Below are 26,958 nucleotides of genomic sequence, written 5' to 3'. Positions count from 1 at the left end.
CTCATCTGATGGCAGCTGTCAGAGTAAATGCAATAGAATAATGTACATTTCTACCTGTTCTTGTTTTGTTAGGCATGGAGAATGATGACTGTGGAACTTCCAATCACTTCAAAGAACTATCAGAATAAGAGTAATGGGAAATGGCTCTGAGGAGTAGAAAATTAGAAAAGGAAAGATATCCACACTGGGGATTTTTGTGATTGGTCTTTCAGTTTGGCTTTCTATGTAACGGAGAAACACTTGTCGTCTAAGTAATTGAACTTTGACTAGGAGACCAGAAACTCTCACAACCCATGATGTGCTTCTAACTAGACACTCCCTCGTGTGCTTTCTGGTCCACACGAGTCAACAAACACAAAGGAAAAAAGGTGGTGCTACTCATGCCTATCTGTGGTCCTGCTTTTCCCTGATCCCATCCCATCACTGTTACCCCAAGTTTACTTAGATACACAGCCATCTGTATTACTGATCTACCTGAGTCTGCGGTAGAGCGGGTAGGGCTTAAATTGGGATCAGGAAAGTAGCCTGGATTCTCCACAGTCACAACAGGGAGCATGAACTGCATTAACTATGGTAACAAATATACCCTCTCTGTTCTCCAAGGGCACGGCCAAAGCCCCTCCCTGATCATCCTAAATTTTCCTGTGACCTAACAGTGACACCTTACCTAGAAATCCAGTGCATTTTCATTTTACTAGTGCCCTAGTGGACACGTGGGAGTTTGCATAATTGGTTATTCATCTTATTTGCTTTTGCAGCACATGATGGAGGACCCCAACAATGTGTTTGGTGTCAAGATACCAAGAAGAGCCTGGATCCAGTGTGAAACTACCTAATGTCCACGGACAGACCAAATACTGTGATGTCAGAAAATGAAGTAAGCTCACAGGAGGAAAGCTATTCATTCATCAAGGATGAACCGGAGCAAAGGTATCCTCTTGCATCTCTTCTAAGAATGTCTCCATTTCTTATCGTGGGATGTGGCTTTTTTATTTTTTATTTTTTTTCGGTACGCGGGCCTCTCACTGTTGCGGCCTCTCCCGTTGCGGAGCACAGGCTCCGGACGCGCAGGCTCAGCGGCCATGGCTCACGGGCCCAGCTGCTCCACGGCATGTGGGATCTTCGCGGACCGGGGCACGAACCCGTGTCCCCTGCATCGGCAGGCAGACTCTCAACCACTGCGCCACCAGGGAAGCCCGGGATGTGGCTTTTTATGATTTGAGGAGGAAAGACAAATTGGGAGAGGGTTGAGATGTTCCCAAGCCTGGGTGAAATAAAGTTTGGATATATATAACTGGTAAGCATCAGAATAATTCATTTAGTCTTTAATTTATGCACCCAATAAATACGTATTAAGCACAATATATCAAGTACTGCTCTAAGTTAAGTACCTAGATAAAACAAAGGCAAACAGGCAAAAATCTCTGCCCCCAAAGAGCTTACAGTCTAATTGGCAGTGGGCAATAAACATAATAAATTAGTAAATTAGGTAGCATATTACAAGGTAATTAGTTCTTAGGAGAAAAACCGCCAGGTACGGAGAGGCGGAATGGCAGGTGTTGAAATCCTAAATATAGTAGTCAGAGTCAGCATGAAGGGGTGGTGACACTGGGTCAAAGTTTGAAGAGACAGACCACGTAGAAATCTGCGGAAAGAGTGTTCCAGGCAGAAGTAAGAGCCCATGCAAAGGCCTAGAGGTGGGAGCGAGCCTGGTGTATTTAAGATAGGGTCAGGACAGGGCTGGAATTAGTTTGGGGTGAGTGAAATATTTGCCTCAGGAGAAAAATGTAAGGGGATCTTAAAAAAACTCAGTAATCGAGAAGAATGCTATTTCAATGCAACATTTTGTAAACATTAAAGTCCACGCAACATAAAGAAATCCAAGGTGAACAAAATATCAACAAAATATCTGAAATAGGACAGGATCTGACGCTACATGGTCCAACCCTGCCTCATTCACCCGGTTTCGATAAAAATGTATTTACGAAAACAGGCGGCCAGCCCGTGGGCCGCAGTGTGCCATTTTGGACTCTTTCGTACTGCATGTATTATTTGTCCTGATGACTGAGCTTTTTCTCCCCCACTTAAATTCTGCTTGTGACTCGGGTGCCTCACCCTAGACCCAGCCCTGCAAAGGAGGTCCGCGTGGCTGCCGAGGATGAAGTGGGAGGAGGTGAGGCCAGGAGGGCAGCTGGAGGCCACATTTCAGAGGCTGTGCAGCCAGTCTAAGGATTCTGCCTTTCGATCTAAATGAAATGCACCACCCCTGAAGAGTTTTTAACAGAAAAGCCACCTGATCTCAACTTGCCTTTTAAAAATGATGAGGAAAAGGAGTAGAAGCAGGGAGAATGATTAAGAGGGTGTTTATAATATTCCAGATGCGAGATGAGAGATGATGGTGAATAAGACCAGAGTGGTAGCAGGAAGGTGGTGAAAAGTAATTGGTTTCTGGATATATTTTGTTTGTTTGTTTGTTTTAGTTGAAGTGTCGTTGATTTACAATGTTGTGTTAGTGTGTGAAACTTCAGGTATACAGCAAAGTGATTCAGTTACACACACATATACATGTATTACACACACACACACACACACATATATATATATATATATATATATAGGTCTCAAGATACTAAGTAGATTTCCCTGTGCTCTACAGGAGGTCCTTGTTGGTTATCTATTTTATATATAGTAGTGTGTATCTGTTAATCCCAAATTCCAAATTTATCCCTCCCCCCTTTCCGTTTTGGTAACCAGAAATTTGTTTTCTATGTTTGTGGGTCTATTTCTGTTTTGTACATAATTTCACTTGTGTCACTTTTTTTTTTAATTTCACATATAACCAATATCATATGTTATTTGTCTTTGTCTGACTTACTTCACTTAGCGTGATCATCTCTAGGTACATCAGTGTTGCTGAAAATGGCATGATTTCCTTCTTTTGTATGGCTGGATATATTCTGGAGGTAGACCTAACATGTTGTGTGTAGTATTGGACATAGAGTGTGAGACAGGAAGAAAGGATGATCCCAATATTTTCATCAGATGAACCAGAAAGACGGAATTGCCATTATCAGAGAAATGTCGTCTGGGGAGCAGGTTTGGGAAAGTGAACCATGGCCTTTAGTTTCCTTTTTTTTAATTTAATGAATTAATTAGTTTTGGCTGCATTGGGTCTTCATTGCTGCACGCGGGCTTTCTCTAGTTGTGGTGAGCAGGGACTACTCTTCGTTGTGGTGCGTGGGCTTCTCATTGCGGTGGCTTCTTTTGTTGCAGAGCACGGGCTCTAGGTGCGCGGGCTCAGTAGTTGCGGCTCATGGGCTCAGTAGTGGTGGTTTGCAGGCTCTAGAGCACATGCTCAGTAGTTTTGGTGTGCAGGCTTCAGTAGTTGTGGCATGTGGGCTCAGTAGTTGTGGCTCGTGAGTTCTAGAGTGCAGGCTCAGTAGTTGTGGTGCATGGGCTTAGTTGCTCCGGGGCATGCGGGATCTTCCCGAACCAGGGCTCGAACCCACGTTCCCTGCATCGGCAGGCGGATTCTTAGCCTCTGCGCCACCAGGGGAGCCCCTGGCCTTTAGTTTTGAGCATTTTAGGTTGCGGTATCTATTTGCTCATCAAATGACCACACTGAGTGGTCACTTGATACGGGAGTTGATACGGGAGTATGAAGTGGAGGAAGAGATTTCAGCTGGAGATGTAAATGGACATCACCTTAAAATCTATATAGACAACTTACTCTCCTCCTTCACCTCCAGATACTGAAGCCATTATTCTGTAAACTAGAATTGAGAAAGCTTTTGTAGAGGATACATGTCTTCATGAGGTAGGACTACGTTAACTTTCATTCTTTTGAGCTTTTCCAGTGGCCTAGGAATTTGTTTAAAAACAGAAGAAACTGGATTCTCTACATGAAAGACCTATGGTCAAATATGTTTCCACGGAGTTTTAATTCTTAGCGTTTTCTCAATTTAAAGACTGGCAACACGTTTCAAGTTAGAGGTCGAAATGTTAGTAACAGGATCCCACCAAAATGTGTCACTTCCCAAAATCTGCATCACATTTTCTACCAACAGGTAAAGTCCTAACAGGAGTACAATGTAAGTAAACATCTCCACAGGGGAAAAACTGGAGAGAGAGAGAGAGAGAGAGAGAGAGAGAGAGAGAGAGAGAGAGAGAGAGTTGGGGAGGGGGAGTGGGGGGGGAGAGAGAGAGAGAGAGAGAGAGAGAGAAACTCTTCCCTGAATTATTTATTTAAAATAAAGATCAGTCATCTCAAATCAGTCTGCAATAAATGGTAATACATTTTCTAGACAATCTGAGTGTTTTATGAGTATACAAACTTGGCCACTTATGTTGGGCTGATTTGCAAAGTTAGGCATTAGGTCATATCCTGTGGCTACTGTTTAAAAGTATAAAAATCATATGGCTGGCTAAGATGACAAGTTTCTTGTGGCAAACTATTTGACTAGACTCTCTGGGCCAAGAAGAGATGAACTATAGTATTTTGACTCTTCATGAAAATATCCAGTCTGCTGACTGCCAATAAGGAGAAGCAAGAGTGGGTGCAGCAAAATATGATGCTAATTGTTAAACCTGCATAATGACAAAGCACCCCTTGACAAAACTGATCAGCTCCCATCCTGGGAAGATTTGAGACCACAGATATAGCAGAGAACCAGTTTGAGCTTTCGGCTCAGATTTTCAAAACCAAATCCCATTCAGTGTTGTGTGGTTTCTATGTTTCTACATGGGTTGCTGTCTCATTAATGGATGCCATTTGCCCTTGTTTTGTTTCATAGATTAAAGTAAGAACCAATAATGTCTAAATGCCGGCATCAAATGAAAACAGCAGTCTCTCTTTGTTGTCTTATTTCACTCAGAAATAGAAATTTATACTATCTCGTAATAACCTATAATGGAATAGAACGTAAAAAAGAAATATATATATGCGTAACTGAATCACTTTGCTGTACACCTGAAACTAACACAACATTGTAAATCAACTGTATTTCAATAAAAATTTAAAAGAAAAACAAAAAAAGGATTCCCAACAAAAAAATAAAATAATACATTAAAAAATAGAAATATATCATTATCCTAGGAAGTCCAGCCATAGAAGAAATTTGAGTTTTTGCTAATTCAACCTTTTGATAAAGAGGCATGATTTCTAATTAAATCCATATTATTCTGTACTTCCATATTCTTTTGAGTTTTCTTTATAATTGTGTACTTTAAAAGTTAAATATTTTTTATGCTTTTCTAAATTACTGTTCTGGATTTTATAAAGTAATAAAAATACAACAAAATACAAGAAATAGAAAGAGTGTCTTTGTGGAATACACAAAGGATATGTTAAATGTTTATTTAATCAGATATTTATTTTCAATACTTTATGAAATCAATAAATATTTTACCATGGAAACATTGCTCTAGTACTACTCTGAAAATGCTACTGTTTTAAGAAATCTGAGTTGGATTAGAGAAATAAAAATTCCTTTTACTGCATATAACAAATATTACAATAGAGAACAGACTTGTGGTTGCCAGGGGGAAGAGGGGTTGAGGAGGGATGGACTGGGAATTAGGACTAGCAGATGCAAGTGATTGCATACAGAATGGATAAACAACAAGATCCTACTGTACAGCACAGGGAACTATATTCCATATCCTGAGATAAACCATAATGGAAAAGATTATTAAAACACACATATATATATAATATATACATGAATAACTAAAGCACTTTGCTATAAGCAACATTTACTTCTCAATGCTTTTTAAACCATGAAGATAGCTAGTTAGTGTTACTTAAAATAAACTGAAAATTAAAGATAAATATTCTCTAGCCCAAGCCAAAACAGAAAACAAAAAACTCTAACTTAGGAAACCATTGCAAATCAACAAAATTAGACTTGCAAACATTCTAGTAAAACATGTGCTAAACTATTTTTTTTACAGCAGCACTGAATATTCATTGAATTATCATTCATATGATTTTAATTTCTACCATAACTGCATTAAGAATGGCAAAACGTTAATACGAAAATAAGGAAACAATAGATCATAAACTACTCTTTGGAATGAAGAAGGCAAAAGCACGATACTAGGAACAATATAGTAAAAATTGTCAACCAGACTTGGAGCACTATTTTGGGAGCATCTTTTATCTGATGGAGCAGATTGAGTCAAAGATAGGCATGCCAAGTCAATGAGACCCAAATGTAAACGATAAAACCATGGACAAAAGCCTTGAAGGAAAACGCTTTTCCCTTGGAGGGATGATTGGTGCTGACCTCCAGGTGTAATATTATGTGCACTGATGAGCTGATGAACAGAACAGAACTTCTAGCCAGCTGTAATCAAGAGTGATTGATGGCTGGGACAAAAAAGTTGATTACCATGACAAGTTTGCTGCTGCAGAGAAAATAAGCCTCTGCTTGGGAAATGGATAAAACCTGCTCAGAGACTACCTCCTGAAACCTTATTATATAGGAATCTAAGAGAAGGCTTAAAGTTGTATGAACGGACCTGATATCCCAATAAACCTGATAAGAATAAATGTGCCATGCATCCATCTTCAGATACTTCTAGGTACAGAATTTAAAAGTACATGTAGGCCCAATAAAAAATAAACCGCATACCCTCAGTGTTATGTGTGTGATTCTTTATCTCTCCGCCTCTCAAAGTATGCCTGTGAATCACACGTGGACACAGAAAATTAAACTTTCACAGCCCTCCACAGCTCCCTCCGCACAAGGAATGGGTTCCCCAAAGGACTGCAACCTTTACCACTTTCAGATTCAATTTACATCAAAGCATAGATTTGGAGGGAGACAATGGATCCCAGAGGCAGTGTTTTGCATTGAAAATGAGGTTTGGCAGGCTTGAAAAAGGTGAATACGGGCCAGGATGCAGGGTGTAAGTACAGTGTTCTAAAATAGTACAGTAGCTAGATTACGCAGAGATCCATAGACTATGAATAAATGTACCCATCTTTTCAAGTTCTGGTTTTAACGTCATACTCTAGTAATGCAACCCAAATGTAGCATGCAATTTATAGCATGCCTGGTACAATGTCATTCTCCTTAAATCCATGATAAAACCAAACAGCCACTCCTCAACGAGTCGTCCTAAGAAACGTAGTGGGAAGAAGGTAAAATGAATGGGTAGGTTCATTTCACCTATAGAGAGATCTGTGGCCATGGGGATACTCGAGAAAGTATATTTCATCACAATTACTCTAGATAATTAATACAGAGAATAGGACTCGGCAGAAGAGATAACAACAAATAATAACTGTAAAAGGAAAGAAAGGATATAAAGATCGTAAAACCCAAAATGACTTAAGAACAAAGTCATAGGAATTACCTTTCTCTCCAATTCCTTTGCTCCTCTGCCCCTCTACTGTCCTAAATTTCCAGGGCTATGGCGAAAGTGGTGATTTATGAAATGCTGAAATAAATTATAGTGAAACGTAATAAAAAGGGCAAGGGGCCTGATAAACAGTGACTACAATGAATGGAAAGGGATGAACAAATTTGATTTTTGAGACTTTCTATGAGTGGTGATGATTAATGCAGTTGCTACTTTTAGCTTCTATAAGCTCATTAGTGCCTATTAATACTTTGAGAAATGTATATGGTTGCAGAAAGAGATACAAAACAAATGATGACATTTATATGAGATATGTACGTCAAGCGATTTATGGGCAACTGGGCTACATCAAGGATTTTATTCCATGGCTAATAAAGACTTCATCAGTCACAAAGTGATGAAGTGGCTGGTGTGCTCCAAAATCTTCAGGGTACAATCATAAAGTTAAAATGGGGGAATTTGGACTATACTGATTTTTTTTTTGCAAATAACCTGAAATTCAGAGGTTGCTACAAGGCAAGCTTTCCAAATCACAAGAACCAGCTTCTAAGGCTGTGCTCAAATCTAATTCCCCTTATTCATTTCCTCTTCAAGTCATGTGAATTTCCATTTCTCAGGTTTTAGGGAAGTAGTTGCTTAGGATACGAATCCTGCTTTGTAGAGGGATGAGGCACCGGCGAAAAGGCAACCTAAAATTCCATTTTTTTCAAAATGTAGAAGTTATTCTAAATGCTCTTAATGAAGCTGCAACTTAGACCATCTTAGAGAATCCCGTTTCTACCTTCGTTTTCTTGTTAAGGTGATAAAAATAAACTGCTTCTGGTCTTAAGCACTTCATCCATTTATTTATTCAACATTTATCGAGTGATACCTAAGACTTGTAGAGCTTTCCTAACATTAATAGGTTTCTTGTCTCATCTTTGGGGACACGTGGACGATTTTAGTTGATTTAATTGGAATCATACCTCTTGTTCACCACGTGCAACTCTCCCCATCACATTCTGTCCTTTGATGCTTTGCACATGCTTAACCCTCTTCTCAAACTCTGCATTCAATAGGTGGCATTTGATGAAACAGACTCGTCGGAGATTATCTACTGCCCCCCTGCCCCGCCCCCTTCAAAACTTACTACAAGACTGCTGCCTTTGAGGCGTTCTCAATTTTGAAATGTTTCTAGGTTCTAGCGATCTATACTACTGGCAATCTAGCAAGGAGTTTAGTACTGGTATCAACCTTAACGTCTACATTGTATGCAGAACTTAAGTGACCAGTTGTCCTAACTGAAAACTGTCAGGTGATACCAATGCAAGTCTCGAAATTAATTTCCCTTAGGGAAGGTCACGTGATACGTTAAGTAAAAACACTAAGTTGGGACTTAGGAGCCTGGTTTTCAGTCCCCTTATCTGTTTCAACAGCTTAGAGACCTTGAAAAAGTCAACTCAATATTCTGGCCTATGGTTTTTCCAACTGTACAATCTATAAAATGGACAGAATGATTTCTTATACTTCTCTAAGTCCTAACTTACAACAGTTCTCTGAGGGGCTCACAGTATTCCACAGAAATACAAGTACCTCTTTGATTACTGGAGGTTATTGTACACATCTACTTGTCATAGCTAAAATCAACTTTCCCTTTCTATACTTTCAAAGTCAAATTTTCCAAGTCTAGGAGAATTTGATAGAAAAGTGAGTTTTATTAATTTGTTTTTCCTTGTTTATCAAGAAAAGAAGTCCAGAGAAATATGGACCCTTTTATAATGATTTCTCTTTTTTCTCACTCCCATACCCTTCATTCCACCCACAGATGAAACTCTGGAATATCAAAGTCAATTCAGAGTCCCGAAATGACCCAATATTGAAGTTTTATTTTTAAAAGCCTGCCAAAGAAACACACTGCTTAAATAGATTCCTGTGCTCTTAACTGGCTCATTTTCTCTTGAAATCTCGAACAGCCAGACTCAATATCTCTTGTTTGGTCTTTCTGTTCAAGTTTTGCTTTCTGAGAATTTCTGACAGAGCCTCGGGCTCTATTCAAGAAGTAGAAGCCAGTGAAACTGAGGGATGAAATGGCCCAAACGCACACTCAGAGGACGTGCTCCAGACCCAACTCCTCACAGAGGGACGACCTGGCAGCCCAACTCAAGCTCATCAGGTCCCAGATATATCTCCTTTGGCAGGGAAGCTGAATGGCCCTGTCCTAGAACTGTTTTTGAAGAAGAAAAAGCACCCAGTGGGAAAGCCATGATGCTCAGGCCAACGCTCTAAATAGCTCTGTGAGTCCTGGAGACATGGAAGGGACACACTCTTATGAAAGAGCTCTTTCAAAGCTGCCTGAAAATTTAATTTATAACTGGGTTTCTCTGAAGTTCCTTTGGGACTTAGCAGAAGCAGCAACAGACTTAAAGAGGTTGAGAGTTTTTAATAAATGCAGCTTTGCCAGGGACAAGTGGTTCCTGCTGTTTTTAAAAGGTAAAAGGTAAAGATTTACCAGGAGTGGGCACCTCAGATCTTAACACAAAGATACACTAAGATGCACAAAGATGCTTTCAACTTATAGATCCCTATAAGTACTTTTTTTAAAAAGAGAGATATTTTCAAACTTCTGTATTTCTTAAGAAGTAATTTAACATTTGAAGAATGAAACAATTGTAACTTCATTTTTAGCCCACAAAGTAAAAATGACCTTTCTGTTTCATTCACTATAGAATTTATAATCCAATTGTTTACATGTTGTAGTTTATAATCCTTACAACGTGGCTGTAAGGAATGGCTAGTTATTTTAAATGAGATGATTCTGGAACCTGTAAGTTCAATGAAGAGCCCAAGGACACACAGCCAATTAAGAGAAGACAAATCTAGACGACAGGATGTCAAATTCCTGATTGGCTGTTTTTCCTACCATTGCACTCGGCTTCCCTGGATGCTGTCTTCAGGTCTGGGGGTTTGATGTGTATCCCCCATGCATAGATCTGTATTAACCTTCCTCCTAGGATATGCAATAAAATGCTAAAATCTGAATGAGACAAAAATAATATCTATGAACTTTCCTGGGCGTGTCTCAGACTGAAGACATGGCCAGAAAGAGGCCAGAAATACTTAGAAAAGTGCAACTGAGATCTTCAAAATATAATTTTTAATTTGGGATAAAATGTACAGCTTGAAAACCATAATAGGATAGTAGATGCAACCATCCATTTTCCTTTAAGAAACTTAAGCACGGGGGCTTCCCTGGTGGCGCAGTGGTTGAGAGTCCGCCTGCCGATGCAGGGGACGCGGGTTTGTGCCCCGGTCCGGGAAGATCCCACATGCCGCGGAGCGGCTGGGCCCCGTGAGCCATGGCCGCTGAGCCTGCGCGTCCGGAGCCTGTGCTCCGCAACGGGAGAGGCCACAACAGTGAGGCCCGCGTACTGAAAAAAAAAAAAAAAAAAAAAAAAAAATGTGTCTTAAGATATGATGTTAACGAAAGTGTAATTATCTAAGTTTGGTCATTTGGTAGGAAGAAATATTCCTCTTAGCATCTTCATCATTATATTGCCACATTTGGTAATGGAAGTTTTGACAGAGATATGAATTAAATTCAGATTTATTGCTTCATTTCACTACATATCTGGTTTCTAAAGTGCAGAACAATAATGATTTCTATTTTATAATACCACTGGAAAATGTAAATATCAATTATATTGGTGATGGTCCCAAGGATTCCCTTTGGAGGGGTCTGAGATCTGTAAGTAATGTTATCTTCTTTCTCTCTTTTTGTTTTTTCATAAATTTACTTATTTTATTTATTTATTTTTGTCTGTGTTGGGTCTTCGTTGCTGCGCGCGTGCTTTCTCTAGTTGCGGCGAGCCGGGGCTACTCTTCATTGTGGTGCGCGGGCTTCTCATTGCAGTGGCTTCTCTTGTTGCGGAGCGTGGGTTCTCGGCGTGTGGGCTTCAGTAGTTGTGGCACGTGGGCTCAGTAGTTGTGCCTCGCGGGCTATAGAGCGCAGGCTCAGTAGCTGTGGCGCATGGGCTTAGTTGCTCCACGGCATTTGGGATCTTCCCAGAAGAGGGCTCGAACCCGTGTCCCGTGCATTGGCAGGTGGATTCTTAACCACTGCGCCACCAGGGAAGCCCTAATGTTATCTTCTAATGAGGTTGCTTTTCCTCTGGTTCATAACAGTCACCTGAAATAATTAATGCTTGGCCATTCTGTGATAAAGGATTTGTTGTTACTGTATTATAGCTCAGTAGTTTGCATTTATCTTTAAATTTTCACCATGTTTATGACTGAACTGTGTGAGTGAACAGGAGTGATGCCGTTTGGGACGACTTGTCAGTCATTGTGGTGGAGCCTAGCCCGCAGTGAGGGTGACCTCCACAGCAGCTCTGACTGCCCTGGGTTAGTTCCATGGGGGAAGGAGCCCTCAGGCTTTCTCTTTGGGGCAGCTGGACTGGGCAGGAAACACACAGGATGCCATCCATGCCATTGTTGTCACAGCTGCTGGATCTCTGGATGGACTTGCTGCCCTACCTGGACCAGTGAAGCAGAAACAGCCTGGAAGTGGACTCGGACCCTGCGTGGCTAGCCTCTGGCTAGGTGGCCTGGTATAAGCCTCCTACACTCTCTCTACACTTCAGTTTCCACTGTGAAATTAGCAAAAGTTTCCTTCCCTCTTTAACATATCAGGAAATGTTCTTTTGGGGATATTAACCAGAGTGATGATCAGATACCACAATTTTATGATCCCTCAGTTTTGGGGCCTGAGATCTTATTTCCCATTCTATAAACAGTCATTGAGTAATTAATCATTTTCTACCTCACTTAATAATTTTACATATGTGCTGGCCTTGCTGTAAGTTGTCTTTCAAAGGCACACTTCCTAACTGGTCCAGGCCAATGGTAATTTATGCTGATTTTAAGATGCTGATAAAATAATTGGACAAATTACAACCTTTCATTCTTTAATTGGAAGCTTTCTGCATAACCTCATGTGTGTTTCACATAAATGTCAAAAAGAATTTTTTTTTTTTTTCCCCAAAGAAAAAGCCTGCACCAGGAGAAGGCAATCTGATTTAAAGTGCATACGATATAGTGTGCCACTTAGAAAGATATCTGCAGGGCTAAAAATGGAAAAAGGACTGTACAGGAAACGGGTATGGCATAACACCAAGCTACAGACTTTATAATACGAAGGGTTAAAAAAATAAATAAAAGCTTAGAGGGAAAGGAAATTGAATTTTCATGATGCAGAGATGAAAAGAACTAGAAGCTATTATTTTCATTGGAAGGGGAAGAAGCTTTGAAATGTAAAAAGGTTCACAAGGCAAAAATACTTTCCTATGTGATAGAGGATTCAACCAAGCATACAAGTGAATTACAGTGTTACTTTTCCAGATTCTAGGTTTAAGAATGGAAATAGCAAGATACATTCCAGATTTACCTGGAAAGAGCAAACAGACAGTTGTATTGGGATTTAAAGCTTTTTGGGAATACAATGCTGATATCTATATCTATACATCTATATAAATATATATATACGTATATATACACATACGTATGTATGTATACATATATACACATACATAGGTATGTATTTTCTTTTTTTATATATGAATGAATGAATGATAAATCCAATTGATCTTGGCATTCAGTACTAAATATTTCATGCAATAGTATATATAGATATGACCAGTCAATAAATAAACAAATCTTATATTTTCAGCACATTAGTTCCCCTTTCTTGACATAATAATGCTACGGAGATATTTAAAGTCTCTAAAGGAGTTTCTACTCCTGTATTTCAATTTTGCAATAATTATATTTTGTTTGTAAATCACAGTTAATATGTTGCTATGTCATTTATAAACTCAATAACGTTGGATCCTCCTATTTAAAAAAACTGCATTTTAAAAAACTTGCACTGCATAGTGAATTTATATTCAAGGTTCAAGGCAAGGAAAAGGGCACTGAATTCATGTGTCCAGTTTATACAGACCGAAGATTTGGACTGGGTAATTATCTGATAAATTCAGGTGGTCATGAAATTCAGTTCAAATGTCAGTCAGACATCCACGTGAGTACCTATGGTAGGCAGGATAATGATGTTTAAGTCCTAATTCCTGGAATCGATGGATATGTTACATTACGTGGCGTGACAAAGGAGATTAAATTAGCAGATGAAAGTAGGTTGCTGAACAGCTAAATTTAAAATAGAAAAGTTATTCTGGATTATCCAGGTGGGTCCAGGGTGATCACAAAGGTCCTTCAATGTGGAAGAGGGAGGCAAAAGAGAGAGAGAGTAATTCCACATGCAAAGAACTCAACTGGCCTCGTTGCCTTGAGGATGGGAGGGGGTCGCGAGCCAAGAGGGCAGCTTCTAGAAGCTAGAAAAGAAAGGCAAGGGGAGTTCCCTGGTGGTCCAGTGGTTAAGACTCCACACTGCCAATGCAGGGGGCCTGGGTTTGATCCCTGGTCAGGGAACTAAGATCTTGCATGCCGCAACTAAAGATCCCACGTGCTGCAACTAAGACACAGCACAGCCAAATAAATAAAAAATAAATAAATATTAAAAAAAAAAAAAGGCAAGGAACTGAAATCTCCCCCAGAGCCCCTGAAGGAACATCACCCTGCTAACACCTTGCTTTCAGCCATGTAAGACCCATTTCTGACTTCTCACCTCCAGAACTATAAACTAATAGAGCTGTGTTGTCTTAAACCTCCAAATTTGTGGTAATCTGTTACAGCAACAATAAAAGATTAACACAGTAACCATCTAATGAGTGGTCAAGTCTGCAATTGTTTAATTATGACCGAGACTGATTCTTGTCCATTCTCCAAATACCTTGGCCATTTTCCTTTTAGAGAAACCTGAGAACAAAGTTATAAGAATGAGAAGCAATTTCCCTAATAAATACATATTGATTCCTATATCACTTTGAAAATTCATTAGCAAATGAATACAAATACATTTTTAATCTCTTACTAAGAAATAAAATAAGATTACATTTTAGAAAAGAAATATGCAAATCTTTATCTTACATTATGTTCTTTATGTTAATAATCATATATGGAAACATAGTGTGTTTCCTAAAGCATACCTGACAGTATTTCTAAAGTTTTAAATATGACTTTGATATCCATCTACAGGATTAGTAGAAACACCTGCCAAAAAAAAAAGACCAATTGTGTCTTGAAGTGGTGAGTTACCCATCACTGGGGATAATCAACCCAAAGACCTAGTCTAGATATAGCAAATGGTTTTCTTACATTTAGTGGGAGAGTGTGTTCAACGAGCTTGAAGTCTCTTTCTGGCTTCCAGTTTACAGGAAGTTTTCTTAATATAGAGAAAAACATTAGCAGTGAAATTGTTGGCAGAAGCGTTGATATTTGAAACAGCCCTTATTAGATGTAAGGAGCGGGAAACAGGGCTCCTCAGAGACTTGCAACATTATCTGATCAATACCAAAGTGAAATATCAATATGATTTAAGAAGAAAAGGAATAAAGAAGGACACACTTAACAATTATGGAACTATATGATTGTTTGCTGAGTATTTAAAAATGATCAAAATTGCAACTGCTGAGTTCAGAACTCTTATTTGCAAGTCAGGAAAGCTGTTTTGTTTTTTTTTTTACACCAGCTGGAAGAGGTTATTATATAACATTCATCACTTGAAATATTTTTTAATAAATTAAACTATAGTAATTTTCTTAAAAATCAAATCGAATCAAGGTGCATGGTATTCAAAAACAAACAACAAAACAAAACAAAAAAACAAAAGACAGCCCTTCAAATAAAATGCTGTATGTTTAGTGTATTCTTTTTACAGCAGCAAATGCCATTCAGGTGCTATGCAGGCAATCTAGTCCTCTTTTTAAGCCAACAGAAGGAATGTTATAAAATTACCTGATGATTCTACTAGTAGGTATGAGTTCATAAGACAGCAGCAATCCTTATACAAATGAAATGCTCTCACGGAAGGAAAAAGCCACTTTATTTATGCCACATCTATTTCCCGTGCCTGATTATCTCATATGAAACCCTTATCCTCAGATCAGCTAAGGGACACACTTGCCTAGGGTGATTAAATACTGGAAGGCCTAACATTCTCCAGAATCCAGAGCTGTTTGGTTATCTCCATACAGCATATCCATTTAGGGCAATAACATGGCACCCTGGAAAGGCCACTTTGATAGATGGGGTCCTCTGTTTACCAAGAGTGTCAACAAGATGTGCAATTTTTATTCCTTCCAAACCAACGTCCCTTTTCTTTTCTGTATCTCAGGACCGACTCCATTCCAAAGTAGGATGGGGATGGGCGGCAGTTTTCTTCATATTGACCGCAAGCAAAATTAGCTTCTGTGATGAACCCAGAGTCCACACTGTCCCTTAGAAAAGGTTATAAAAGATGAGGATCCCTCTCTGTGAATAACTTGCAAAGTGTCAGGTCTACACTGTCTTGCTCCTGTCATGTTCTCCACTTAACTTTTACTCATTAGGGGCTGGGGGCCTTTGAGGTCTTCAGAACCCCGTGTTAAAATGCTCATACTTCTAGGTCAGTGACTGGACGTCTCTAACACAAATACAATTAAAGACACCAGAGATCTGCAATTGGGGACCGTCAGGGCAGGAGAAGAGTATTTACAAAGCCAAAACCTTGGCTTTGAAATATAATCTGGGACCTACCTTATTTCAGAGGTGTGATTTACTGAAAGCCTCGTCACTCCTAAATTTCTACCATTCCCCAAAGGCAAAGTGTGTTACCTAAATTTAGCATTCCCAAGAGACTAAAAAATACCATTAAAGTGCAAGTATACCAGTTTGTTTAGGTGTGATTTTTTTTATAGAAAACAACCAAACATAATATAATAAAGTCCAAACTTAAAGCACATACGGAGTTAAAATGTTACCTTTGCATTTTGACATGCTCAGTTATTGGAGAAAAACGTTTAAGAAGCGTCTTCTGCAAGATTAGAACAGCAGAATACATTCTTTTCCAGTGAATACTAAATGATAAACTTACATCAGAATTAAATCTCAGCTGGCAAACATTGCATGATATGATTTGCTTTCTTCGATGAGGGAGAGGGACCCCGAAAGTATGATTTATTACAGCTTTCTGAATCGGGTCCATCTGTAATGAGAAAAAAAAAATACAACAAATAGAAATAAAGCTTGTCAGTTCCATTGGAATGTTGCCTATTTCATTAAAGAACCAATCTGTACAGCTTCAATCTACTGCTTACATTATAAAGAACATTTTTATTCTAAGAAATGGCATTTCTACTTTCTTGAAACATAGACGACAACGAGCAGTACGATAAGGAAATGATAAATGTACCCATTAGAGTCTGCATGCTAAACCGTTCTTCTCATTTAGGATCAACAATTGCCTCAGTTTGATAATCCTCAAATACAATTAAAGGTTTATCAAAACTCAAGCTATTGTGAATGCCAGAAACCTTACACAGAAGTTCGTCTATGCCACTGCCCCAAAACAGACTTCAAAATAGACTTAGATGAGCAGCTATGAAAATAACTTAAGCCCCATTATGGATAATTAACCTTATGCTATGTTTGGTATCTTTCTGCCTGAAGAGTGTGGTATAGATCTCCCCTGCTATCTGAAAGTAGACGCCACTACCTTAGGGCACATCTTGCTAACGGCTGCACAATGTAAACCTAGCTAAAGCACAGATGTGCACAGACACAGTTCAAAGCCATGGCGGCTGGATGCTGAGTGTAGTTGCCTGGGGAGGGGATGGAGCTTAGAGATGCCAGCCTTGCTGGTCAGGGTTCATGCTGCCTCTGTAAGAGCTGCTGCAAAACAAAGGCTGAACATCACTTTCGCTGTTTGCCTTTTTGTGTAAAAATGAAAATCCTCTTTGGATTTCCTTTGGTTAGCAGAAACAGGTACTAATACAGATCTTTGGTCAAAGCGAGGTGACAGAGAGAGAATTTTGGAAAAGCAAGGGTTACCTGCACACAAATCCTGCTTTCTAAGTATTCAGACGTGGAGCTATGGATTCTTTCAACAATCATTTACTGATCACCTAATACATACTGCTATCCCATGGACTTACTGCTTGAGGTTCAGAGAGTTTGGGCCAGATGTCAGTTACTTCTCTTCATCCCATTCCCAGGACAGGACAAGAGACACTCAAAACGTCATGTCAGCAACCTAGCTCTGATAAAATTTCATGTCTCCTCACCAAGCTTTGTCCCAGGGTCCACATCAGTGATTCCCAACTGTTAGAGTCAGATACAAATTTTGATCTGCTTCTTAATACTTGTGCTACCTCTTTGCTCATGTGCATCTACCTCTTAAGGTTGTGATGAAGTTTAAACATAATGATTCTTGAAATTACTGAGCACAGGACAGTGCCGGGCACATTAAGAAGTCAGTAAGTGGTGCTGGGAAAACTCGGACAGCTACATGTAAAAGAATGAAATTAGAACACTCCCTAACACCATACACAAAAATAAACTCAAAATGGATTAAAGCCCTAAATGTAAGGCCAGACACTATACAACTCTTAGAGGAAAATAAAGGCAGAACACTCTATGACATAAATCACAGCAAGATCCTTTTTGACTCACCTCCTAGAGTAATGGAAATAAAAACAAAAATAAACAAGTGGGACCTAATGAAACTTAAAAGCTTTTGCACAGTAAAGGAAACCATAAACAAGGATAAAACAAGGATAAACAAGGATAAAAGACAACCCTCAGAATGGGAGAAAATGAAGCAACTGATAAAAGATTAATCTCCAAAATATACAAACAGCTCATGCGGCTCAATATCAAAACACCAAACAACCCAATCCAAAAATGGGTTGAAGACCTAAATCGACATTTCTCCAAAGACATACAGATGGCCAACAAACACATGAAAAGATGCTCAACATCACTAATTATTGGAGAAATGCCAATCAAAACTACAGTGAGGTATCACTTCACACCAGTCAGCATGGCCATCATCAAAAAATCTACAAACACTAAATGCTGGAGAGGGTGTGGAGAACAGGGAACCCGCATACACTGTTGATGTGAATGTAAATTGATACAGCCACTATGGAGAACAGTATGGAGGTTCCTTAGAAAACCAAAAATAGAACTACCATATGACCCAGCAATCCCACTACTGGGCATATACCCTGAGAAAACCATCATTCAAAAAGACACATGCAGCCCAATGTTCATTGCAGCATTATTTACAATAGCCAGGACACGGAAGCAACCTAAATGTCCATCGACAGAGGAATGGATAAAGATGTGGTACATATATACAATGGAATATTACTCAGCCATGAAAAGTAACAAAATCGGGTCATTTGTTGAGACGTGGATGGACCTAGAGATGGTCATACAGAGTGAAGTTAAGTCAGAAAGAGAAAAACAAATATCGTATATTAACACATATATGTGGACTCTCAAATGGTATAGCTGATCTTATTCGCAAAGCAGAAGTAGAGACACAGAGGTAGAGAACAAATGTACGGATACCAAGGGGGAAGGGGGGATGGTAGGAATTGGGAGATTGGGATTAACATATATACACTATTGATGCTATGTATAAAATAGACAGCTAATGAGAACAGACTGTATAGCACAGGGAACTCTACTCAATGCTTTGTGGTGACCTAAAGGGGAGGGAAATCCAAAAAAGAGGGGATATATGTATACATATAGCAGATTCACTTTGCCGTAGAGTAGAAACAAACACAACATTGTAAAGCAACTATACTCCAATAAAAATTAATTTAAAAAAAGAGTCAAGGGGCTTCCCTGGTGGCACAGTGGCTAAGAATCTGCCTGCCAATGCAGGGGACACAGGTTTGAGCCCAGGTCCGGGAGGATCCCACATGCCGTGGAGCAACTGGGCCTGTGCGCCACAACTACTGAGCCTGCACTCTGGAGCCCGTGAGCCACAACTACTGAGCCCGCGCGCCTAGAGCCTGTGCTCTGCAACAAGAGAAGCCAGCGCAATGAGAAGCCTGCGCACCGCAAGGAAGGGTAGCCCCCGCTCGCCGCAACTAGAGAAAGCCCGCGCGCAGCAACGAAGACCCAATGCAGCCCAAAAGTTAATTAATTAATTAAACCTAATAAATAAATAAAAATAAAAATGAGTCAATAAACGTTGTCTATTACATTTTCCCTTTTGCACATCCCATGTGATGATCAAGGTTAACAGGTGCCTCACACTCCTGTGGTCTTTGTTGGCACACCTTCCATTTCTCACATGGCCAAAAAACATTTCAAAATGATCCCAATGTTGTACATACAGCCATCGTTTTTGTTAAATGCTTGTAGACTTTGGAACTCTTAACTCTCATCAGATACAAACTTCTTATGAGAGTCTTCCCAATGGGTTGAGCTAGCTCAGAAAAGATTTGACATACACACAAAAGCTAAGAACGTGTCTGTGAAATGATGCTCTAATATTCAGCTTCTGGGATACATAATAGTTCATTAATTAGCCTAAACCAGTCATTGATACATTCCACCTGCTTTTGTGTATTTCAAATCATCAGAACCAGCTAACTCGTAAGCCCTCTTCACTGGTTAGGAGCAAGGTTCTGTCTACATTCACGACTCCTAAAAGGTTGTCTAGACACTCTTAGTGCACTGTTCTAAGTAATAACAACATCAACAAGAGAATTAATAGCACTCAGCATTTATTAAGTGCCTCCATGTGCTAAGTACTAGGATGGGTGGTTTATATACTAAACAGTTATGATCAGGAAGAACTCATGGGTTCTCATTTTTATCTTCCATCATCACTTTAAATTTTTTCTCATGTTAATCCCAGATTCTGGATGAAGCTCAACTGCCCCATAATTTTTCTGGTCACTTCCAGGAATTAACACATTCTAGGATCCCCTCCCTCCCCCTCCAATTCTACCATATTTTCTTTTTAACCAGTTTTATTTAAGCGTAATGGATGTACAATAAAATTCACCAGTCTTAAGTGTACGATTTGATGAGATTTGACAAATAGATACAGCCTTAATAATTATCATATAGAATATTTCCATTACCCAGAAAGTTCCATCCTGCCCTCTGTGGTCCATTCCTACCTCCACCCAGCCTCTGCAAGCACTGGTCTGCTTTCTGTCACGATATTTTTCCGTCTTCTCAAAGTTCATACACATGGAATTGTACAGTATGTGCTCTTTTGTGTCTGGCATCTTTCATTCAGTATGATGCTTTTAAGATTCATCCATGTTGTTGCATCTATCAGTAGCTAATTCCTTTTTATTGCCGAGTAGTATTTCTTCGTACGGATATACCCCGATGTGTTTATCCATTTGTTAGTTGATGGATATTTGAATTGTTTCCAGTAAATTCTATAACTTTTTCAAATCTTAATACATAATCTAAGCGCATTCCTAAATTCAGTTCAGCATCTTAATCCAAGCATTAAAAATTAACATAAAATTACTGTTTCTTTATCTTAGCTTGAAACTGCTCTAGAGGAATAGTGTGAAAGGTCAAAGGGCATGGTACAGAATTCTTCTCTATATACACTGCCAAGTCCCTCACCCCAGGTAAGTCAAACTTCCATCAACTCCACCTCACCCCTATTTCCTCAGAACCAAAATGGACAATGCATAGAACTTGAGAAACCCATTGACCACACAGATGAGTGAATCTGGGAGGCTTCGAGAGCCCACTTTCTGCTTTCCAGGATCACTCTTATACGACTCTAAAAATGCCATCACAATGCTTCTGTGACAGCACAGAGAACACCGGGGCATAACTTCCCTTTCAGCCAACAGCTGAAAGAGGTACTGATGTAGAGGTAGCTGTCTCATCATGTTCTGTTGTATCTGTTCTGTCTGCACAAACGGGGTCCATTTCTATTAAGGATCAGGTGAATTATGCCTATATTCCATTTAGGAATACTGAAGCCCCCTTATAATGACACTTTGAAATAAAAATGAATTACAGATTTATACTAAGGGCTCTCTGAAAATACATACTGTTGAGTTTTTATCATATTTTGCAAGAAACATATTATTTTGTCTTTCATTAACACTGGACACTTGCAGTGACCACATTCAATCCGGAAAAGAGTAGGAGGTATTTTGGAAGTAGACACTTCATACAAATGTGTCATATTATCTAGATTTAATTCTTTTTTTTGAATTGAATGTTGTTCTGATCACTGTTGCTATAAAATCAAATTTCCAAATGCTAGGTAATGTATTCTAATTCAGAGACCATTTTATTTCCCAGTATACTTTAAAAAAAGCACAGCTGAATTATATTTTAATGATGGCTTCCACAAACATAGTTATACCACCAAAAGTAATTATATTTTATTATTTTAGAAACCTAGTACAACAGAATGACAAAAGTTTAATGCCTTTATTAATGAAAGTAAGTCATAATCACCTCTGTAATATATATATATCTATAAATATATGTAAAATCACTTACAACAAGGAATTATAAAAGGGCAAAATCTAAATAATAACCAGTTCTGTTGTTAAATAGTTAATTAAATGATACCACATGGTATATAACTAAAAGTAGCATCTACTGTCACTCAGGGGAAACACACACAGCCACTTGGATCATTTTGTCCAAACACACCATTATTTACCATTATAATCAAACATTTTGTTCAAAAACAAAGTCATGTATGTTGGTTTTCTCCCCGTGAACCAACAGGTCTGATCTGTCAAAATAATCACACCTTATTGTGTGTATGCGTATTATAATTAGGAATTTGTCTACAGAACCAGTCTGAAGAAATGCCAATGTGTGTAGGAAAGAGAAAAGGGATTCTTGGATCAAATAAGTTGTAGGAAATCTAGGTACCACAGCCTGGACATTCACAGTGCACATCAAATATTAAATTCGCTGAGATGTCTCACAATAAAAATATCTGCTTTAAATAATTTCTAAAATAATATAACCAAAGTTTTGCTGTTTTCTTTGTTTTTAAATTTAGCATCTTTGTTCAATGCATAGTTTAAAAAATAGTGATCTGGTAAAATAAAATCGTTATACGAATATGAATAAGATGTAATGCCTTCGTACAAAACGAAAGTCACTAAACTAAACATGCAATACACAGAAATCAGAGCCAGACGTTTCACTGAATCCATGCAGTCCTAAATTAAAAACGAAAAGAAATGGTAAAAGCTACATGGCATTTTAAGACATTTATTTAATTTCTAAAGTGGGAAAATTTGAAAGCTAAAATTTTCTAAATACATTTTATTTACAATAAAATACATTTATCTATTTTATATATACCCCTCCCCAAACCAACAAACAAAAGTGAAGAATGATACACTAGCTATTGATATGCTTACCCAAACTATAGAGTAAAATTCAATTTCAAACTCAGTCTATGGCCTTATTTAAAGCCAAATGAATAAGTTTTCCTTCATTTCAAGTTTAAGGGTCTTTGCATTTCTCTCCCAGGCCTAGCTTTTCCCTCATCTCCCCTCAGGGCTTTCTGCTAAATTGATTTGTAAATGAGTAACCAGTGCCACAGTTCTTCCCAGGGAAGTCAGCCACAGTTCTTTCCCTATATCCCCTTTCTTAGGTTGCTGCTGTGTTTTCAGAGAGGAGGAGGCTTAACCCTGAGTTTACATTTCCTGCTCCAAGAGACCTCTCCTCTTTCTGTTCCCATTAGTACTGTGGCTTTCAAATCAAAGAATAAGAACTTAAATGCCAGGAAGTTAGAAGTCCAGAAATATAAAGGTTGTCTCTTCAGGCTGGTATTTCTAGGAAACAATGGCCAGTGACAATAATGCTAAAGGTTACCTTAAGGGCACTTACTGTGTTTATAAGCATTATTTCTATCCTAACAACTTTCTGAGGAGGTCTCACTCCCCCTTTGCCTATCGCAGAAGCAGTAAGTGGTAGAGTCAACTAATACCCACAGCTTCCCACTTGGCACCCACCCCGACCTCCATCCAAGTACCACGATAAAGCTCTGTGATATCCACTGTCGTGGATGTCTGTGACCATGAAATAACAAGTGACACTGAGTAATTTATTCCATCAACTATGAACTAGTAAAACTGGTGTTTATATGACATAACCACACCTTAGAAAACACGAATTTAAAAATTCCAATAATTGCACTCCAACAAATTTGTCCACTTGAAAAAATTGCAACTTTTGTCCTTTTAAAAAAAAACTTTTTAAATTGGGCATATAACTTACATACCAAAAAAGTACATACATCTGAAGTGTATTAGTTGATTTTTTAAAACATGTGCATACTCCCATGGTATCACCATCCCCACTAAGATACAGAACATTTTCAGCATTTCTCTTCTACAAGATTCGGGTTGGAAGGGAGTTTAACAAGAATACCAATCACTCAAGACCAAGACGCAGCTCTGAGTGGAGCTCGGGGGATGTGGAACAGAAGGTACACGTGAAGTTTCATGGTTTCTTGGATTTTGCCAAGTAGCAAAGGACATGCATGAGTGCCTTCAACAAAGGAATTCATTCAACTAGAGGTAGGCTTTTCCCATCAATCTCAATAATCAGGTGAAACCCTTTCCCCATGCTTCCTGGTTCATCTTTCCCTGGCTAATGCCTACCTACTTTTCAGGACTCCAATCAGAACTCATCTCTTCTTCTAGAATTCTTAGCTGACCTCCTTCAAATGGGTTAGGTCCTCCAACTCACCCTGCAGGACACTCCATCGCACCATCTGAAGATCTCTCATCTCTTTTGTTTCACCCAAAAGAGGGAAGAGTCAAGGCAGGGCTGAGTCCTTTTGTTGTTTGTGCCCAGGAATCAGCAGAGTGTCTCCCACTTGGGCTAGGGCTCAACACATGACTGTTGAGTTGCTAAATAAATTGAATATTATTAAAGCCCAATAACAAAACTTAACATCAGTCTTGGAATGGTATTAACAATAGCTGTGAGAAAACCTGGATTCACAAGGGAACCTTAGGCATGAGGGGTGAAGAGAGGTTATTAGAAGCAAAAGCATGTGGATAAATGACTCCATGATACAATCGGAATATAGAAGCTCGGAGTAGAATCTACAACTGGAAGCCACCAAGCAGAATTTACGTGTATTCATCTATGAATTCATTTATAGACATAGTGTCATCTAAGTAATGAGGCAATGGTTGATTGGTTCTCTTTATACTTTAGTGCCAATATCAGACCATTTTTCCACCAGGCATCTTCCTAGACAAAGGCTAACAGACATACTGTTCTGATCAGTTCAAGAGAAGCTGATTTTGCTCAGGAAACCAATGCTTGAACTTAAATGAGCAAAGCCATTCAGATGCTCTCCAAGTACCCAGGACATGTCTAAATGGAAGAGACATTTCACTGTCAGTGGCTTTCTGCCATGGCTATTTTCCCTAATGTTCTATGAGAAGGCTAATAAAGTGAAACACAGTTCAAAGTAAAGAATGGATGATCTTAAGGGGATCTTAAGACATTGTTTTTCTTAGGATCATTTATGTGCTCCAGCAAATTGCATTTAACCAATGTGTTGTGGTGCTGTCATGGAATGCCCACAGATAGCTGCACTCCAAGGTATTTTTTTCTTTTTTTGTCATTAAAAAATTTTTTTCTATTGAAATATTTTTGATTTACAATGTTGTGTTACTTTCAGGTGTATAGCAAAGTGATTCAGTTATATATATATATATACCTATTCTTTTTCATATTCTTTATCATTATACGTCACTACAAAATATTGAATGTAATTACCTGTGCTATATGGTAGGTCCTTGTTGTTTATCTATTTTATATATAGTAGTGTGTATCTCCTAGTTTATCCCTCCACCCCCACTTCCCCTTTGGTAACCGTTTGTTTTCTATGTCCGTGGGTCTATTTCTGTTTTGTAAATAAGTTCATTTGTATCATTTGTTTTAAATTCATTAATGTACATACCAAAAAAGTGTACAGTTTTCCTCTGTACCTAATGCTGAGCGTGGACCTACCTAGAAAAGCTAACCATGACAGGAAACCAGATATATATGCATACACATATACATATACCCCCTATATATATATATATATATATATATATATATACACACATATATATATTCTTTTTCAGATTCTTTTCCCTTATAGATTATTGCAAGATATTGAGTATAGTTCAATATATATGAACTACACATATACATATGTATATGTATATATATATGCATACACATATACATATACATATACCATATATATATATATATATATATATATATACACACACATATATATTCTTTCTCAGATTCTTTTCCCTTATAGATTATTGCAAGATATTGAGTATAGTTCCTTGATTTTTAAGTGGATATGTGGAATCATTACCGACACAATGTCTCAGTCATGGAAGTTTAATCCTGGCTCACCTTTAGACATCATCTATTTGTGGTATTTTCAGTTTCACCCATCTTCTCATCTCCTGTGGTTCTCATTCCTTTTCCTGGAACCCAGTGGGTACTCAATATATATTGAAATTTTACTGAAATATCTCACTTTATCAATGAGAAAAGCTATACCAAGAGAGGGGAAAAGGTCAGAGGGAAAAAAAGGAAGGAAAGAAGGTGATTTCATTCTATGTATGGGCTCCCTTTTTCTGCAATGAGATTTTTTCTCTGGCCAAAAGAATATTAAGTTTCTTTAAGAGGGATGACTGTTTCCTGATCACACTAACACCACTCTGTAGAGAAGATACCAGCGCTTAATTTGGACACTTTAGAAACCTTGTTATCAGCATTACAGGTACGAAATTTGACTCAAATGCTTTGATCAGAATCCCGTTTCTGGTGGACTTAAATGGCAAAACTTCTTTGGAAGACAATGAATGCCTATGGGGCCTGCCTGAGCCAGGAGACAGGTTACCCAATGGTTGGTCAGCCTTGGTCTCCGAATAATGTCTAGGTAATTAAATCCAACAACTTCAGAGCTGGGATTCCATTTACAGAAAATGCCCCAGAAAGCATGGCGTGGTAGACTGAGCTGGAGGATAAATTTCAGAAATCCATTCTATTACCAGCTGTACCAGAAGTCCAGAAACACATCTGGTTCCTCAGTAGGTCACCGAAATGTGAGCCAGGTGTTGAAACCTGCTGTATTCTGAGGTGAAAAGAAAGGTGAGGACAAAATACTTTTGTACATACATCACTGATGGCTGAACTGAAAGGATTTTCTCTTAATCTAAAATTATGTCCTTTCTATTTTTCTGTTGTTAAATTCCTTTCTTTTTCAAAACCATGGTGCTACTAGATAGAAGGATAGATGGATGGAAGGATGGATGGATGAAAAGATGGTTGGATGGATGGATAGACGGATGGCTGGATGAATGGACAGATGGTTGGATGGATTATGCTCTGGCTTGAAATGATAACAAGGTGAAAGGACCATGTTGACCGGACTTTTAATACCCCCTTTTTAAGATTTGAACCATGTATAAGTTTCCTAGGGCTACTAACCAACTTGGTGGCTTAAAGCAACAGAAATTTATTATCTCATAGTCTTGGAGGCTAGAAGTTCGAAATCAAGATGTTTGCAAACCATACTTACTTCCTCTGAAATCTATAAGGAGAATTCTTCCTGCCTATCCCTAGCTTCTGGTATTTTTGCCAGCAATCTTTAGCAACCCT

The 26,958-nt window shown here is 38.7% G+C and overlaps 1 protein-coding gene across 2 annotated transcripts in view; it reads right to left on the bottom strand.

Moving 5' to 3' along the window:
• Positions 1 to 26,958, bottom strand: part of ZNF385D (zinc finger protein 385D) — a 327,336-nt gene that overhangs the window by 115,735 nt on the left and 184,643 nt on the right. For both annotated transcript variants that reach the window (XM_032631619.1, XM_032631620.1), the window contains exon 3: positions 16,373 to 16,483. In XM_032631619.1, coding sequence (XP_032487510.1) covers positions 16,373 to 16,483 — 111 coding nt within the window. The remainder of the gene's footprint in view (positions 1 to 16,372; positions 16,484 to 26,958) is intronic.

Source organism: Phocoena sinus, chromosome 4, assembly GCF_008692025.1.
Source record: "Phocoena sinus isolate mPhoSin1 chromosome 4, mPhoSin1.pri, whole genome shotgun sequence".
Classification (NCBI taxonomy): Eukaryota; Metazoa; Chordata; class Mammalia; order Artiodactyla; family Phocoenidae; genus Phocoena; species Phocoena sinus.
This window is presented reverse-complemented; position numbering and strand designations above follow the sequence as displayed.